At 40.2% G+C, this 17,293-nt stretch overlaps 1 protein-coding gene across 4 annotated transcripts; it reads left to right on the forward strand.

Moving 5' to 3' along the window:
- Positions 1-1,229: 1,229 nt before the first annotated feature.
- On the forward strand, positions 1,230-17,091 carry lnpa (limb and neural patterns a). Of its 4 annotated transcripts, none has more exons than XM_064944731.1 (13): positions 1,230-2,033; positions 2,298-2,392; positions 4,741-4,782; positions 5,429-5,616; positions 5,721-5,779; positions 6,014-6,054; positions 8,330-8,410; positions 8,515-8,566; positions 8,659-8,868; positions 11,221-11,326; positions 11,526-11,596; positions 11,912-12,106; positions 16,053-17,091. In XM_064944731.1, exons 2-13 carry the CDS (start codon positions 2,366-2,368, stop codon positions 16,217-16,219), a joined length of 1,239 nt encoding a protein of 412 aa, XP_064800803.1. In that variant the 5' UTR covers positions 1,230-2,033; positions 2,298-2,365; the 3' UTR covers positions 16,220-17,091. The 4 variants fall into 4 exon arrangements, with proteins under 4 accessions (XP_064800803.1, XP_064800802.1, XP_064800804.1 ...); XM_064944730.1 differs by having other exon boundaries at positions 2,301-2,392; XM_064944732.1 differs by having other exon boundaries at positions 1,233-1,342.
- Positions 17,092-17,293: the final 202 nt, after the last annotated feature.

Consider the following 17,293-nt stretch of genomic DNA (forward strand, 5'->3'; position numbering starts at 1 on the left):
GGGTCTGAATATTATGCAAATAAGGTATTCCTGTGTATTATTTTTATTACATTTGCAAAAAATCCTAAAAACTGTTTTTGCTTTGTCATTATGTAGAATTTTGTGTAGATTGATGAGGAAATGTTTTTATTTAATCCACTTTAGAATAAGGCTGTAACATAAGCAAAATGTGGAAAAGGTCAAGGGGTCGGAATGCTTTCCTTAGGCACTCTATCTCCAGTGCTTGATTTATGGCTTCGCATATGACTGCCGTACACTCCACTCGGGCTCCCGAGTGCAGCGGTCTAAGGCACTGCATCTCAGTGGTAGAGCCATCACTTCAGACACCCTGGTTCAAATCCAGGCTGTATCACAACCAGCTGTGATTTGGGAGTCCCACTTGGCGGTATGCAATTGGCCCAGTGTCTTCCTGGTTTGGCTGGTGTAGGCCATCATTGTAAATAAGAATGTGTTCTTAACTGACTTGCCAAGTTAAATAAAGGTTAAATAAAACAAAAATATAAGCACTATTCTGATTGTCTCTGTTGCCCACATCTTCAATATTTAAATAATAATGTTCCAGTGTCTTAACGATGGAGGATCATTTTATATCCAGTTTTTAAGTAAACTTTTTTTTTTTTAATGATTGAAGAGAAAAGTATTCAATGAGGGGAAGTGAAGTGGGCGGAGTGCTGATTTGCACGTGGAGCTTGGCAAAAGGGGGCATGATTTGTTGACATAATTGTAATCAAAACCCAACCTTCATTTACTGATTGTGATGCAGTGAGGTTCCAAAAACCTTTTTAGAAGACACTGACTGACTTTGTAACCAAAATGATCCTATTTACACTTTGAAATCAATGTTGTCACTACAATAAATGTGTATGACTCATATCAATGCCACAAAGACCGTTTTCAAAGTGGTACCTTGCTTTTATGGGTCAGTCGCTCTTTAACTCTTTAACTATTCAAATGTATCTTGCATTTTTATGGGCTGATTGTTTAGAAATGGAGGTATGGGGTAGCCAAATTAGCCCAATTACTTTGCACTTAGTAAAACAACATGCTCTTATGGCAACACGTTACAGTTTGGAGGAGCCGTTACGAGTTTGCTACATTTTTTTTTCACTGACACGAAGTCCTCTGTCACGTGGTGAAGTCAGCGACAGTCAACGTTACAGCGTATGCGGTATTATGTGAAGTCACATAAACCGACCCTGGATCTGCGGATAGGGGCACGTTTGCGTGTCTTCTGACGTCAGAAGTGGGTCGCGCATCTTCTTCCGCCCCTAATATATAAGCAACAATATAGTGTTAATTGTGTTTCAGTCACAGATGAACTTCGGACATTAATACTGTCCAGGTAAATTGCTTCAGAATTAGATCAACGCCAGTGCTAGCAGAAAAAGTGTGTTCCTTGATATTGAATCGCGTTTACGATAAAGTGTCTAGCTGAAATAGCGACTGCTAGTTTAAAGTTGCATGAAGCTAAAGTTGCTAACTGGAACAACGATGGCTAGAACGCTGCAACTTGACACGTTTGAGTTGGTCAATTTAGTAGCTAACTAGATAGTTTTCCCCTTCTCTGCAAGAAGGTCGAATTGGCTAGCGAGTTGTCGCTTGATGTTGAACACTTCTGCCCATGAGCCAAGCCCTAGTTAGCTAGCTAAATTAGCTTGTGCATGCTAACTAGTATTTAGCTAACTCCAGCGCAGTGTGCCGTTGAGCTATTTCATGCACACATTTGGTTGACTATGTCACAATGTGCATTTTGTTTTTCTGGGCAATGTGAACGGTACCGTCAATCAATTTGAGAAATGCATCATAAATTAAACTAGGTAATGTGGTGCTAGCGTCACAGCAACTCGTTGTGGTCGAGCGAGGTATCAAACGTTAGTGCGGTGCGTCTGCTATAGTTAGTTTATTCGAGGCTTAGCTAGTGTCTATACATTCCAAAATAGTAAATTGTTCTGTTATTGTTCCTTTGGACACGCATCGAACTGTTGCTTGCTCGCTTCAAAACATACGCTACACTCTTGATGAATCCTGGACAGGTAAACACATGCGTCATGTGACCCACTTTGGGATTAGCTAGCTAATGTATGTAATTTAACCAATATGTAAATCAAGAATAATGCTTTCAAAAGTTGGTAACGTTATGGATATTGAGTCCCACACTCAAGTGAATTTAGTGTCAGTAAATTGGACACCCATGCATTATCATCAGCTACCTTCCTTGCACAATAATTGGTTGCTTATATTTTGTTTTGATAGGAATGTAGACTGAGCAGTATTAGCTAACAGTACATTTTTGTAAGCAGGTGAAGAGAGATTCCACTGGAAAATCAGAGGGCTCTAAAAAGACTGACTTCATTTGGTCCTCAACATGGGGGTTGTAATATCCCGGTTTAGGGTATGTATGGCATAACCTGTGTTTTCCTCTTGGTGATATGTATCACAGGTTGGTGGCACCTTAATTGGGGAGGCTGGGCTTGTGGTAATGGCCGGAGTGGGAAAGGTGGAATTGTATCAAATACAACAAGTATATGGCTTCAGTGTGTCTGATTCCATTCGCTCTGTTCCAGCCATTATTGTGAGCCGTCCTCCCTTCATCAGCCTCCACTGATATGTATGGATTGAATACGTATTAAATATATTTTTAGGAACTTAGTTGGCTCTCAGTTTACAGTTAGAATAGTAGAATACACAAGGTGCAATTTTGAAATTTGGTTGTGCATCAGTTTTTTGCTGATGTTGATCACTCAAATACCCATGTCAGCTAAAAAAATGTTGATTGGGACGTTAGTCTAGCCTGTTATCTAAACTTGTAGTACTCATGGCCTTATACTGACTGGGCATGTGCCCAGGGCCCTGACTTCCAGGGGACCCCATTGATTTTTGTTTTTGTTTTGTTTTTTTGTCAGTCTCTCTGATAACCTATTAAAGGAAAAATTCCTATCATTTACAGTGTTCGATAACACTAATATGTGAGGACAATATCATTCATTTTGTCATTTTATAAGGTTGGTAGCAATGTAAAAATTGTTGTGGAAATCTGTTGCAGCTGAAGTTTACCACAAAACCTGGCAATGCTCTCTATGGGCAAGCTAGCTAGGTACGTAGCCACACGCAATAATACCAAAGTCAATATCTGCACGTGAAGTAGCTAGTTAGCTGTAAAATTGTCTAAACAAACTGCACTGTCAATTTAGGAGTCTACATTCTCACCATGTTCAACCTGCCTTATGGACATGGGCCAGTATTGAAATCTGACATGTATGATAGACGTTTTTGCGATCTTAAAGGCCTATTCCTGTTTACTTCCAGTGTTGTGAGCGCAGCCTTATCGTAATGCTACGTCATACCGGCCCAACTGCTGCCTGCTTAAACTGCAATAGCTCAGATACACACATGAAAAGACCCAGGGAAGCAGTAGTTCATCACCCAGAGATGCACAAAGTCTTTGCTTTAGTATGGCATAAGTCATGGCAAAATTTGTAGAATTGCAGGAAATTAGATGTTAAACTGCTTTATTATATTTTTTTGCTTTAAAACTTTCTGTACACCCCATGGAAAAAATGTGTAGAAATATACTTTAAAACAAAACAATTATCCTGAGGGGAGCAACCAAATTTCGCTTAAGGGCTTGTCCTAGGTACTAATATAACACATTTAGTTAAGAGTGAAGTAGTTTATCTGCACAAATCAATTGACTGCGTGTGGGGTATGCAGACCCACAAACCACTGCAGGCCCTGTGAGTTCAAAATGTGTGGCCCCCACCCCCATCAAAGTTGCCCATCCCTGCTATAGAATGTATGGCGTAACTTGTTTGACATTTAAATAGTGCAGCATTAAAGAAGTGCTCTGCAATGCTCACAAACACACAAGATGTATTATGCATACGCTGCTGTGGTGTTATTGACATTACTGAATATCTTTCATTGGATGTTAAATCGTGAAGGGGATTAGTTGACTCGGTCTGTCTACATTGCTTGGCAGTGCATATGTCTGAAATAACATTGTCATTTTCTACTAGTATAGAGGAGAACGTGTGGGTGATAATCATTGGCTGATATGTAATTCAAGTCTAGTGATCGTTCACTTGTTTGAGCTCTGTTTAGTGCAATATGTCCATGCATGGGACAGGAATGATACAAAAACCTCTGCTTTCACATGTTATGGCTTTACTATTTAGCACTTCCTAAAAACAAATGCTGTTTTATGGGGTAATGGACATTAGCATTGTTATCATATCAACATGATAATGGTAAATGTAATGATGATACTATAGGCCTATGTACGGTTTAGCAGACACTTTAATCCAAATTGATGTACAACAGCGAGTGCTTTTATTTGTATTAGTGGCCCCAGCTATGTCCTGTAATTTAGGAACAGCATATTTTATACAAGTGGAAATGCAAGTGCTTTTGAATGAAAGTTTTGTTCATCACAAGTTTAATTTGTTTTTAAATACTACAATGATGCAATACTTCTCTTGCATTTCTCAAAGAGAAGCAACAATCTGCACATCTAGATGAATGGACAGTCCTATTTTTCACACAAGTTGTGTTCTGAATGGGAACATTTGGTGGGAATGTGCAGTACTTTGAACTTATGCAAACTGGAAGGCAATGTAGGGACCCTCATAATTCCAGAAAATAAGCCTATGGTCATAACCTATGGATGGTACACTGCTTTCTTAACTGAACTCCATGCATGTCTTCAATCTCTAATTGTATCATTTATTTTTCTTTGGACAGACTAAGCCATCAACTGTAGAGGTTTTGGAAGGAATTGATAAGGTATGTGTTTCTGCTTTTTGAAAAAATATATTTAGCCTCAGAGGCTACACTCCCTCAAGAGTATTTTGGGAACTTGCTCTAGACTAGAGATTGACCTTATTACATTATACAGATCCTGTCTCGCTCGCGGTTTAGACCACTGGAACCAATGTCCAGTGGAGTGACAGACACAAATGTTTCCTAGCACCAGCGGAGGATAGGTCGCTACGCTGTCCACCAACTGATATTTTTGGGGGTGAGGTTAATCAACACCGAGAACCAAAGGTGTTTCCTTTCCATCTAAATATAAAGGAAAGATAAGTTGGCAATGCAGTCTGATTTAAGCCTGCATTTTGTCAAGATCACAGGAGGAAGGATGGAAAAGTCATGTTTCCAAATGTTATGCCACAGTCCAGGTTCCAACACTTATATTGTATTGATGTTTGGCTTTATGCTGGTTGTTTATGTATTCATCATACACACGAGGTACAGTATTGACATAATTGTAGCCATAGGGTTATGTTGGATAACTAAAAGTTCTGATATTAGTATTATACTTTGGGAATACTAAACTTCTTGTCAGTTTATAGTGAGGGAGAGCTGGGCTATATTCAATGTGTGTTTTTGTTTTGTTTTTGAGGAACATGATCATTGTTTTTTTTTACAGGATATCCAGGCTTGTGAGGAATGTCAAGAACTGTATCAAAAACAGTTGAAGTTATGGGTGTGGAGACTGCTTCAGTACTCATCTCTTCTTTACCTGATGGCTAGCATAATTGTGTATCTTTGGTACCTCCCCGAACAGATGATTGGAAAGGTCATATTGGTCCTTCCTTTTGTAGTATTTCCACTATTGTAAGTATAGCTGTTTAAGAACATTTCTAAAGAAATGGATTGCTATAACTACTAATAGTTTGTTACTGAACCTGCAATTGAGGTTCTAATATTTCTTTCAACAGTGTATGGCTCCTTCGAAAGGGGCTGCTCACTCTTTTTAAAAGAAGAACAGAAAAAAACAGTATGTGCTTTGAACTTTATTTACCTCTGCCTCATCATCATTATTATGACACCGCTGCTAATCTCTTATCTATATGTAGTCTTTTATTTTTTTTTACTGCATTGTTGGTTAGGGGGTTGTAAGTAAGCATTTCACGAAGGTCTGCTAAATCTGTATTTTGCGCATGTGACTAATACAATTTTACTTGACATTCTGCTTTTGGTGTAATCACTCAAATGTCATTTTTTGTTTCAGATGAGAAATTGGAGGACCTCAAATCACAAAAAAGAAAAATGGTATGTTCACTTTTTTACAGGGTTGCTTTTGATTGGGTGAACATCGTCTAGACCGCAATTTAGAATCCCACCATAGCTGATCCCTTATCTTTAAAAGGGTGAAAAACAATGTGGATCCCCTAATCATTTGTGAAGGTGTCATATGAAAGAGCTGAGATGTCTGCACATCAAAAAATCCTTATCCATTTTTACATCCTGTAACTTATTTTAAATGGGCTTAATCTGGCATTTTCCTCTATATTGAGATGAACACTTACAAGGTGTCGTACCTAAGTATTGCAGTAGTCTACATGTGGCGCCGTGCTATTGAGTTTTTATAGCACTTTGCTTAAATAATTGCTACACCTAATAAATAATCTAAAATCAATGCATGCAGCCATTAATTGGCATTAAGACTTTACTTGGTTAAGCACTCTGCTAGAAGGAAATACATCTGAGAAATTGCTTGTCATCTCATGACTAACTTTCAATAATTATGGCTGATGGATTTTCACACTCCATTATTGAAGTAGGGTGTGTAATTCTTATTCTTCGTAAACAATTAGCAATATTTGATATTTCTCTGAAATGAAGTTGCTCAAACACCTAGCTTCTCTATTGGTTGCTGACCTGAGGAGCGTCGTGCAGCATTGCAAAATATTTATGCAGTACATAAAACCTTGGTCGTTGTTTGCATTAACTTCTTCGGTGTAATATCGCAAACTGACAGGGCTGTTTTACCTTTAAAGATTCCAGCTTTAAAGGCCCAATGCAGTCAAAATTAATTTCAGTTTTATATCAGATTGTACAGCTGACGAAACTAAGACTGTAAAAGTGTTAACATTTTTATCAGCGTTATTTCCTGATAGTTGCTTGTTGTATTTTCAATCTACACAGGACCTTCTAATCAGCAGTTTTTCATTGGCGGGAGTTTCTGCTTTCCATGGTGACATCACCATGCAGTAAATTGGTTAATAGAACATTTTTTTAATTTTTGTATTTAACTAGACAAGTCAGTTAAACAAATTCCTACTTGCAATGCGGTCTAGGAACAGTGGGTTAACTGCGTTGTTCAGGGGCAGAAGGACAGATTTTTACCTTGTCAGGCCCCCGAATTTGCTATACTTTTTAATTTCTGGTGTCGCAACCTCGACTGAGCTATATCCTTGGCCCAGTGCTCTAACCACTAGGCTACCTGCCCCCCCACTATACCAAGCGTTACAAACCTCTTTGCCAAAAGCAAGTTTTTGGTTTTCCACTCCCCACTCAAACCAGTCCCAGACAGCCCTAACAAAATTGCTCAAGAAATAATAGTTTTGCTAAAAAGCTATTTTTGCCCTTTTTTTTAAATGGAAATCTATCACAATAAGTTACTTAATTGGTAACCAGAAATGATTTTTATTGATGTAAAAAAAAATATTTAAAAAATTAATGGTTACATTGGGCCTTTTTATAGGGGGCAGGCATACTACGGACACTTATTTTCAAAAACATTTAACAATGCAGTGATAGAATGTCGGTCTGGCTGCCATTTTGACTTTTGTAGGTAGCTCATTTTGTGGAGTTTCATAAGACTGGAGAAGAAACATCTGGTTGAGAATATCAACATAATTCAAACACCAACGCATCATATTGATATGTTTTACATTTTCCAGGCATTGTAAAGACTTGGGCCTGTATCCACAAAGCTTCTCAGAGTAGGAGTGCTGATCTAGTATCAGTTTTGTCTTTTAGATCATAATGAATAAGATTTGTATGAACAGTTCTTAGATCAGCGCGCCTGCTCTGAGACGCTTTGTGTTTATGGGCCCGGATCTGTGCAGATGCATGACAGGATAGATGTGGGTCGTAGGACCCACCTGTTTTTAAAGCAGTTCATTATTTCAAGAATTCAATTAGTGTGTTCACATGCTCTTTTTAATTTGATTAATGATGATATGGAAGGTACGACATTAGTCATCATTGATGTCTTCATTACTCATTGGATTTGAACAGAATTAAATGTATGGAATGGTGACATGTCATAACATCATTAGTCAATTAAAAGATCAAACACAAGCGTCTTTTTAATAAAAACCTGCGTAGTCAAAGGGGTTAACTGGAACACCAATCCTTGCTTCAATACTCCAATGCTTGCCTGAAGACGAATACTATGATGTTTGACTGAATTTGACTTTTTAATTTTTTGAAATAACCCAAACAGGTGTCAATAAATCAACCTGACTTTCAATTTGTGCTTTATTTGCCCTTTTCATTTCCTTTTGCATTGAAAATATGAACTGCTTTTGTCCAACAGCTTCTAGAGGTGATGGAGACTGAAACATATAAAACCGCAAAAATTATTCTGGAGAGATTTGATCCTGATTCAAAGACAAAGGTGAGTATTCCATCTTCCTCTGAGCCCACTAATTATTTGAATACCCCCGTGCCGCTATAATTAACCTTGAAAGTATCCTTCTTAATCTTGTTTCCGATTTGAAGGTGCCAGAATCCATTCCAAGTGGAACACCTATGACTCCAAAACCTGGCCAAGGTAATATAGTTGGCTAGATATTTTAAGGCCTTTCATGTGCTTGCGTTGCAGACCACTGATAAACATAATCCCTGCATTGTTTCCTCCATTAGAACTCCGTCAGCGGTATGTCACTCCTCGTCCCCCGGTGGCGGTGACTCCTGCTGCAGCACGTCCTCTTCTGGCACCAGGGGCCACCCATGCAGGACCGCCCCTCCACTCGGCTCCTGGAGGACCCCCAGAGAGAATCCTGTCTGCTGAGGCTGCTCAGCAGAGCTTGATGAAGAGGCCCATGACCCCTGGCACACCTGTTCCAGGAGTGGGTGAGTTAGCAGCACACGGGGACCACATCATAATGTGGTCGATTTTAAGGTGATTTACCCATCCCTGTCTCTCCAGTCCTTCAGGGATGGGACTCTTTAATAAACTTTTTTATTTTTTTTAATTTTTTTTAACAGTACCGGTATGACAGTTTGTTTTACAAATGGTAGTTATGACCAATTAAGTGTAGTATTTGAATCCATTATGGTAGGGTTTGCCGTAAAACAAACCGAAGGTCATACTTGCTCCAGAGAAGAGGCGATAATGGTTAACAAAGTCAATAGGTGTGAAATTTTACCTAGATTTTAGGGCCATTTGCAGCATCAAATTTGTTCCAATTCAAAAACTTTTTTTTTTCTCACGACAAAGGGTGATTCCAAAATAAAACCGGACACTAGCCAGGTTTCCATCAAACCTTTTTATACGAGTGAAGTACATGTAGGATTAAAATAAGTCATGACAGGCCTGAAGGACAGGCCTTAAACTTTCCAAATGTAGACAAAACAAAATACGCTAGACAAGGTGCCGTCTTTTTGTCTGTCAAATTAATTATGCAAAAAATGGTGGTGGAAATGCCTTAATGCGCATATATTGATCTAATATTAAATGGAAGTAAACTTGGAGTCACGCGATATGTTGTGTGGTATTCACACTACAACTCTGGAAATCTTTTTCTTCATTAGGCTACAGATGAAATTATAATGAACAAAAATATAAACGCAACAAGTGGAGTGTTGGTTTCATGAGCTGAAATAAATGATCAGAGACATTTTCTATATGCATAAAAAGCTAATTTCTCTCAATTGGGCACAAATTTGTTTACATCCCTATTAGTGAGACTTCCCATTGCCAAGATAATCCAACCACCTGACAGGTGTCATATCAAGAAGAAGATAAAACTGCAGGATCATTACACAGGTGCACCTTGTGCTGAGGACAAAAGGCCACTCTAAAATGTGCAGTTTTGTCACACAACACAATGCCACACTTTTGCAATTGGCATGCCTACTGCAGGAATGTCTGCCAGAGCTCTTGCCAGAAAATGTAATGTTAGTCTTTCTACCATAAACTGCCTACAATGTCGTTTTAGAGAATTTGGCAGTACGTCCAACCAGCCTCACAAGTGCAGACCACGTGTAACCAACCCAGGACCTCCACATCCGGCATCTTCACATGCGGGATTGTCTGAGACCAGCCAACCGGACATCTGATGAAACTGAGGAGTATTTCTGTCTGTAATAAAGACCTTTTGTGGTGGGGGGACTAATTCTGATTGGCTATGCTCTCCCATGCCTACCCATGCTTGCGCTCATGCCCAGTCATGTGAAATCCGCTGTTGGCTAGAGCACATGCGCAAAGACCAGCGTGGGCTCATTCGCTTTCAAACACATTTGTTGTGACAACCAGTAGTAAAGTTGAAAATACGATTTGAAACCATTTAACTTGTATTTTTTTATTAGGTACATAGGAATTTAACCGCATAAGTAATTTTTATGTGCACTACATCAACACACACAACCATTTATCCACAACAAGTCAGTTTGATGGGTCATCTTGAGGGAAAACGCCTATGTAGTTTTTATGCAGAGTTTACAATCTTTTACAACATTAAAATCTGTCGCCCATTGGATGGAAACCTAGCTACTGTCAGTTTATGTTAAGTGTATATTTACTCTTATGTAAACATGCGGTCTGGTCTTGGACACTTCATAGGAAATGCGAAAGAGGGCAAACCGTTAAAGACTGTTTGCTTTCCCAGAGAAAGCAACATGGTGTAATTGCCATGTGGAATGCCAACTGAGGTGTACAAGAGCCAAGATCACTTTAACTATGATTAATTAGGTAGGCCGGCATTTGTTCTCTGGGCATTGGTACTGAAATGTTACTAAATGCCTTTCTATTGGCCAGGTGAAATTGCGTTTGGCATAGGCACACCATGCAAATGTTTCATATGGCTCGAAACTCAGGCACTTTTGTGGAAAATTGAAAGTGAAAAGCAATTTGATAGAAAGAGTCACCACAGAGTTTCCATATGTTGGTAAATGAATAAGCAGCAGGAAGCTGAGACTTTGCCAAGTCTCCCAGAAATGACCAGTCATCTTCCTATGATTGCTCTTGATGTTAGATTATATTAATTACTGCTCAGCGACACAGCAGGGATTCTCGTTCAAGTGCTTTGCAAGTGAGATCCATTTCCAAGTCATTATTAAAACCTGTCCGTATCAACCGTTTATCATGGTCCTCTGCCGCTAACGGTAGATTTGTCTGGTTTCTTCTCCTCTGGCGCAGTGTGTGACGATTTGTGTTTGAGAACACTTTGTGCAGCTAATGTGCATGTGTGTCTGCCATAACAGGAATGCACCCTCCAGGCCCACCCTTGGCCAGACCTGTTCTCCCCCGGGATAGAGGCACCATGGACAGGGTCATTGAGTACTTTGTTGGCGATGGCCCTCAGAATAGGTAAAATGTTGCTTCTGCTTGAGTGTCACCCAAATATTTGCTTTTGGAAATCAAATATGTATTTGTGCAGATCTAAGCGCTATAGGAATTTACAGTTGAATGTATTTCTAGTGACAATTGCTATGTTTAAATACAGCTAAATTATCTTTATTAATTTCATTGCATATACGCATTCTAACAGATGATTTTCTCCCTCCAGATATGCCCTCATATGCCAGCAGTGTCTCACCCATAACGGCATGGCATTAAAAGAGGAATTTGAATATGTTGGTAAGATTTAGAGAAACACGACTCTGTCAGTCTCCATCAAACACCGCGCCTTCATTTGCCCTCTAGCATTTGGCAGTGCCGTATATCATCAGGCTCTTAAAAGCCTCTGCCACTACCAGCCTCTGTAAGCAAAAAGAGCCCATCTAGATTGACTATGCAAACGAGTGTAACCCATCGATCTGATGAGTTTATGCGTCTTTGACTCAATTCTTCTTGGAATATCATTGGTTTCATTTTCATTATACATGAATCTGTGTCTACATGGAAATTTATGACAGTCGCTTTGGGCATGGTGGTTTATGTGTCTCGTTTCAGCCTTCAGATGTGCATATTGTTATGTCCTGAATCCTGCGAGGAAGACCAGACCCCAAGCCCCCCGACTCTCTGAGGTCACTGCTGAGGCAAAGACGCCCTCACACGCACCCATACCAACATCACCAACACCTGTAGAACCAGCACCCGTAGAGCCAGCACCTGCCCCTGAAGCTGATGAGAGCCCCGCTACTGCAGGTATGTCTCTGCGCAACCTCATCATTCTTGTTCCCAAATACACTGCTCAAAAAAATAAAGGGAACATTAAAATAACACATCCTAGATCTGAATGAATGAAATATTCTTATTAAATATTTTTTTCTTTACATAGTTGAATGTGCTGACAACAAATCACACAAATTATCAATGGAAATCAAATTTATCAACCCATGGTGGTCTGGATTTGGAGTCACACTCAAAATTAAAGTGGAAAACCACACTACAGGCTGATCCAACTTTGATGTAATGTCCTTAAAACAAGTCAAAATGAGGCTCCGTGTGTGTGGCCTCCACGTGCCTGTATGACCTCCCTACAACGCCTGGGCATGCTCCTGATGAGGTGGCGGATGGTCTCACAAGGTGTCTGAGGATCTCATCTCGGTACCTAATGGCAGTCAGGCCATTAGGGGTGGCAGGGTAGCCTGGTGGTTAGTGTTGGACTAGTAACCAAAAGGTTGCAAGTTCGAATCCCCGAGCTGACAAGGTACAAATCTGTCGTTCTGCCCCTGAACAGGCAGTTAACGCACTGTTCCTAGGCCGTCATTGAAAATAAGAATTTGTTCTTAACTGACTTGCCTAGTAAAATAAAGGTAACATTTAAAAAAAAAAGGCTACCTCTGGCGAGCACATGGAGGGCTGTGCGGCCCCCCAAAGAAATGCCACACCATGACTGACCCACCGCCAAACCGGTCATGAGGAGGATGTTGCAGGCAGCAGAACGTTCTCCACGGTGTCTCCAGACTCTCTGTCACGTGCTCAGTGTGAACCTGCTTTCATCTGTGAAGAGCACAGGGCGCCAGTGGCGAATTTGCCAATCTTGGTATTCTCTGGCAAATGCCAAACGTCATGCACGGTGTTGGGCTGTAAGCACAACCCCCACCTGTGGACGTTGGGCCCTTATATACCACCCTCATGGAGTCTGTTTCTGACCGTTTTGAGCAGACACATGCACATTTGTGGCCTGCTGGAGGTAATTTTGCAGGGCTCTGGCAGTGCACCTCCTGCTCCTCCTTGCACAAAGACTGAGGTAGCGGTCCTGCTGCTATGTTGTTGCCCTCCTACGGCCTCCATGTCTCTTGATGTACTGGCCTGTCTCCTGGCAGCGCTTTCCATGCTCTGGACACTACGCTGACAGACGCAGCAAACCTTCTTGCCACAGCTCGCATTGATGTGCCATCCTGGATGAGCTGCACTACCTGAGTCCCTTGTGTGGGTTGTAGACTCTTTCTCATGCTACCACTAGAGTGAAAGCACCGCCAGCATTCAAAAGTGACCAAAACATCAGCCAGGAAGCATGGGAACTGAGAAGTGGTGTGTGGTCACCACCTGCAGAACCACTCCTTTATTGGGGGTGTCATGCTAATTGCCTATAATTTCCACCTGTTGTCTATTCCATTTGCACAACAGCATGTGAAATTTATTGTCAATCAGTGTTGCTTTCTATGTGGACAGCTTGATTTTACAGAAGTGTGATTGACTTGGAGTTACATTGTGGTGTTTAAGTGTTCCCTTTATTTTTTTGAGTAGTGTATAATGTTCACACAGCTACTTGGCTCAAGAAGATACACTATATATGCAGAAGTATGTGGACATAACTTCAAATATGTGGCTGAAATAGCCGAATTCACTCGTGTTTAAAATCTAGCGCACAGCCATGCAATCGCCGTAGACTAACGTTGACAGTAGAATGGCCTTAATGAAGAGCTCGGTGACTTTCAACGTGGCAACGTCATAGGATGCCACCTTACCAGTAAGTTAATTTCTGTCCTGCTAGAGCTGCCCCGGTCAATTGGCAGTGCTGTTATTGTGAAGTTGAAATGTCCAGGAGCAACAACTGCTCTGCTGTGAAGTGGTAGGCCACACAAGCTCACAGAATGGGACCGGCGAGTGCTGAAGCTCGTAAAAATTCTGTCCTCTATTGCAACACTCAATATCGAGTTTCAAATTGCCTCTTGAAGCAGTGTCCGCTGTTTGTCAGGAGCTTCATCAAATGGCTTTCCATGGCTGAGCAGCTGCACGCAAGTCTAAGATCACCATGCCCAATGCCAAGCATCGGCTGGAGTGGTGTAAAGCTCGCCGCCATTGGACACTGGAGCAGTGGAAATGCCTTCTCTGGAGTTATGAATCACGCTTCCCCATGTGGCATTCCGACGGACATATCTGGGTTTGGCGGATGTCATTTGAATGTTACCTGCCCCAATGCATAGTGCCAACTAAAGTTTGGAGGACTAATGGTCGGTCTGGGGCTGTTTTTCATGGTTCGGGTCAGGCCCCTTAGTTCCAGTGAAGTGAAATCTTAACGCTACAGCATACAATGACATTCTAGACGATTCTGTGCTTCCAACTTTGGCAACAGTTTGGGGTAAGCCCTTTCCTGTTTCAACATGACAATGCTCCCATGCACAAACAAGGTCCATACATAAATGGTTTGTCGATCGGTGTGGAGGAACTTGACTGGCCACCAGCCACTGATTAAAAAAAAACAAAAAAACAATAATAATAAAAATAATTTAAAAAATTCTACCACCCACTCAGATTTTTTTAGTAGACCAAATAAAAAAATGTTCACACGAATTACACCAACAAAACACAAGCGGATGAGCATGCGTTGCAATGCTTCTAAAATGTAAAACAAGGCAGGAGTAATGTGGTATATTGTTTAATTACATTTAACCAAAATATCAGATGAGACAATGTTCACGGTTGAACTAATGTGATTAGCATGAGGTTGTAAGTAACAAGAGAATTTCCCAGGACACAGACATATCTGATATGGGCAGAAAGCTTTAACAAGAATTTATCTAACTGCTCTGTTCATTTTACAGTAGCTATTACATGGTATTATTACAATGTTATTGTTTAAAGACTGCACGGTTATGTACTCAAATGTATCAATAAGCCAATTAGGCACATTTTGAGCAGACTTGATACATTTTGAACAGTAATGCAATGGTTCATTGGAGCAGTTTAAAACTATGCACATACACTGCTGCCATTTAGTGCCCAAAATCCAAATTGCGGCTAAACTGGAATAATGCCGAGTGGCTTATCTCTTGCATTTCAAAGATGATGTAAATATAAACAACGTATTTTGTATTATTTTATCAGATCTAATGTGTTATTCTCCTACATTAATTTCACATTTCCACAAACTTAAGTGTTTCCTTTCAAATGGTATCAAGAATATGCATATCCTTGCTTCAGGTCCTGAGCTACAGGCAGTTAGATTTGGGTTTGTCATTTTAGGCGCAAATTTAAAAGGTCTGATCCTTAAGAGGGCGAGATGTTACTGTGGTAATGCTACTCGTCATGCTTGTGCTTGTGAGATTGAGTCCAACTAGTAGCCGCTTTGTCTTCTCTTCCCAAACAGTTGATATTCAAACATTGAAACACAACCTAGCTTGTAAATAGCCAAGAAACAGAAGAACTCACTTCAGTAGACTTTTGTTTTAAAGTAAATTAGACCAACTTTTACACCTGTGTGCAGTGCTACTAAAAATGTTTCGCTCGTCACGTGAGCACAGCCCCCAGCCAGTTAGTGTTGTCGTGGGATAGGCAATATTAGGATTTGTGGGGTTGTTTGACCTTGTGCAGTTTAATTTACCAGCTATGAAACAAAATGGCAGAAATACTTAAACCGATACAGCAGCATTTATTTTGCTAAAATGTGATCATACTTGACAATTTAAAAAAAAATATATCTATTTTTATTCACACATGCAAGTGAAATGGTGACACTTTGGAGCCCTGACCACCCACCAACGTGGCTGATATAATAGACATCTTTACCCGCCAATGCTAAAGTCCACCCACATTTGGCAGGTGGCCGGTTTTCATTTTTAGGCCCTGATTGGCAGAATTTCCTGATTTGTATTCATTGCTTAATTTTTAAATGCCTGTAAATTGAATTGATCCTCAATTTTAGTTACCGAGAAGCAGCCTACTCCCCCAGCTGAAGAGATCCAGGAGTTGGCGACTCTGGCCACAGATACTGCCCCAGAAACAGAAGTGCCAGGAACTTCACAATCTCTGCAACTCACCCCAGTGAAGTCAGACGGGGAGCTGGATGTATCAGACATGGAGGTTGAATAGAATGTCATTTCAACACATTAATTTATGCTAGAGCTATATTCTACTTTTTTTCAGGGGGGGGGGGGGGTTCTTTCTGTTTTTAAAGTCAACTTAATAATGGTTAGATTAATGCTGCGAGGTAGAATAACAGGCAACGGTTTTGGTATTAACTTAAAGGTATTTTCTTGTCAGTTGTCATGGTACCAATATGAATTTAATGATTGGAATAAAAGTGAACAGCCAACACTTGAGCTTTTACGTCATGTCCACGGTACTTTCATGAACTGTACTTTCACTTCTATACATTGCGCAACAGCACACTTAGTTCAGCTAGCTAAGCGTCTAGCGTTGATGCACTTAGTGTGTTCTACATAAGCGGATAAGCAATTTCCCACATTACTATTGTATTTGTGACTTGTCTCTATCCATGTTGTCTACAGACATGCAAGATGATGACAATAACGAGCCAAAATCTAGCTAAGCAGTTTGTTTCTGCACATATGTAGAATGAGGGTTTCTTTCTTTTTTAATTTAAGTCATTTGCAACAATGTTTTAGTAGTTTGTCTTTTGACTGAATGTCTTACCATGTTTTATAGAAGTGCAAAAAATGTCCTGTCTGGTGTGATATGAAATATTTTTAGGGGGCAGATATTTATAGATACTATGGTATACGTTAGTGCCTTTTTAACAGTATTGACTAGGTTTTGGGTAGTCCTAGTACAATGGGACTAACCACATGTTTACACAGTAATAGTACAGTCATAGTAGTACTTATTTATTGCTTAAGAGGAGAAATGAAGCTGTATTTGCTGTCCTCTGCACCTGAGTGCCTTGATGCGTTTTATGTTTCCACTTTGAAATGAATAAAGACTCGAGTTATTGTCAGAATGCATGCATTTGAAAATGCCAGTTTCGTTTGACCCTGCTATTTGGAGTTCAAGTTTTAAACTCCATTCTCTCAGGCTCCCAGAGTTCATTGTTGAGAAGGATGTACTGCTGATTTCTGAAGCACCCATTCCAACACTTAAGGTACACTATATATACAAAAGTATGTGGACTCCCCTTCAAATTAGTGGATTCGGGTATTTCAGCTA

The sequence above is a fragment of the Oncorhynchus masou genome, chromosome 29, assembly GCF_036934945.1.
Source record: "Oncorhynchus masou masou isolate Uvic2021 chromosome 29, UVic_Omas_1.1, whole genome shotgun sequence".
NCBI classification, from domain to species: Eukaryota; Metazoa; Chordata; class Actinopteri; order Salmoniformes; family Salmonidae; genus Oncorhynchus; species Oncorhynchus masou.

What these genes read in the sequence shown, in the direction of transcription:
- lnpa (XM_064944731.1), top strand. Translation starts at nt 2,366, where the DNA reads ATGGGGGTTGTAATATCCCGGTTTAGG. An exon ending in ATCCTGATTCAAAGACAAAG is followed by an intron (nt 8,411 to 8,514) that starts GTGAGTATTCCA and finishes TCCGATTTGAAG; the next exon opens with GTGCCAGAATCCATTCCAAG. An exon ending in GGCGATGGCCCTCAGAATAG is followed by an intron (nt 11,327 to 11,525) that starts GTAAAATGTTGC and finishes TTCTCCCTCCAG; the next exon opens with ATATGCCCTCATATGCCAGC.